This window comes from Lipotes vexillifer, unplaced genomic scaffold (genome assembly GCF_000442215.2).
Source record: "Lipotes vexillifer unplaced genomic scaffold, Lipotes_vexillifer_v1.1 scaffold602, whole genome shotgun sequence".
Classification (NCBI taxonomy): domain Eukaryota; kingdom Metazoa; phylum Chordata; class Mammalia; order Artiodactyla; family Lipotidae; genus Lipotes; species Lipotes vexillifer.
The window spans coordinates 2990764-2991574 of NW_006790307.1; the positions used below are offsets into that span (position 1 = coordinate 2990764).

Genomic DNA, 811 nt, shown 5'->3' on the forward strand with positions numbered 1-811 from the left:
GCCCCGGGCGCCGCCGCCTCGCCGAGTCCCGGGCGGGGGAGGCCCGGGACGGCCCCCGGCCGGCTCGGAGGAGCCTCGGAGCTCGCGTGTAACAATGAGCGGAGCCGAGGCGAGGGCGCGCCGTCCGCCCGGGGGACCCCGCGCCGCCCCGCCGCGGCGCAGACTTTGTTCGAGGTCCCGCTGGTAGCGGGAGCCCGCGCCACGAGGGCTGGCCCGGGGGCCCGGGCCTCCTTACCGGTCGGGTAGGCGGCGGGAGCGGCGGCCGAAGGTTTCCTGGTTAACATGGCCGCTGGAGAGGAAAATGCATCTCAGGGCTGCCGTCTCCGTCTCCGCCGCCGCCGCCGCCCGTCCTGCTGCTACTTCTCGCGGCCGCCACCGCCGCGCCTCCTGGTCGCCCCTCTCGCGGATCTCCGGCGCCTCCTCGCCGCCTCCCGTCAGCTACAGCCAGACACACACAGTCCGCTGCATCCCCTCGGCCCGGGCCCGCCGCCGCGAGCCCCCCGCTCTCCTCGCCGCCGCCGCCGTCCTCCTCTTCCTCGGGCGGCCGCAGCACCCTCCGGCCCGTGCACATGCCTCGCCCTCCCCGGCGCGCCGCGGGCCTCCCCGATTCCCTCACATAGGGCGCGGGGGAGCTGGCTGCGCCGCCTCGGCCGACTGACTCGGGAGCCTCCTCCCGGGCCCGCGCACGCGCGCCCCCGCGAACACTCGCCAGGCGCCCGCGCACCGCGCGGCCGGGAAGGGCAGCCCCGCCCCCGCTCCCTCAGCCGCCGGGCAGGCCCCGCCCCCAGACTCCCCACCCCACCCCAGGCCC

At 78.8% G+C, this 811-nt stretch overlaps 1 protein-coding gene across 1 annotated transcript in view; it reads right to left on the bottom strand.

The window, feature by feature from the left end:
• The window catches only part of DYRK2 (dual specificity tyrosine phosphorylation regulated kinase 2), a 10149-nt gene extending 9865 nt beyond the window's left edge, over nt 1–284 (bottom strand). The window contains 1 exon segment of the mRNA XM_007463575.1: nt 236–284. Coding sequence (XP_007463637.1) covers nt 236–284 — 49 coding nt within the window.
• Nucleotides 285–811: the final 527 nt, after the last annotated feature.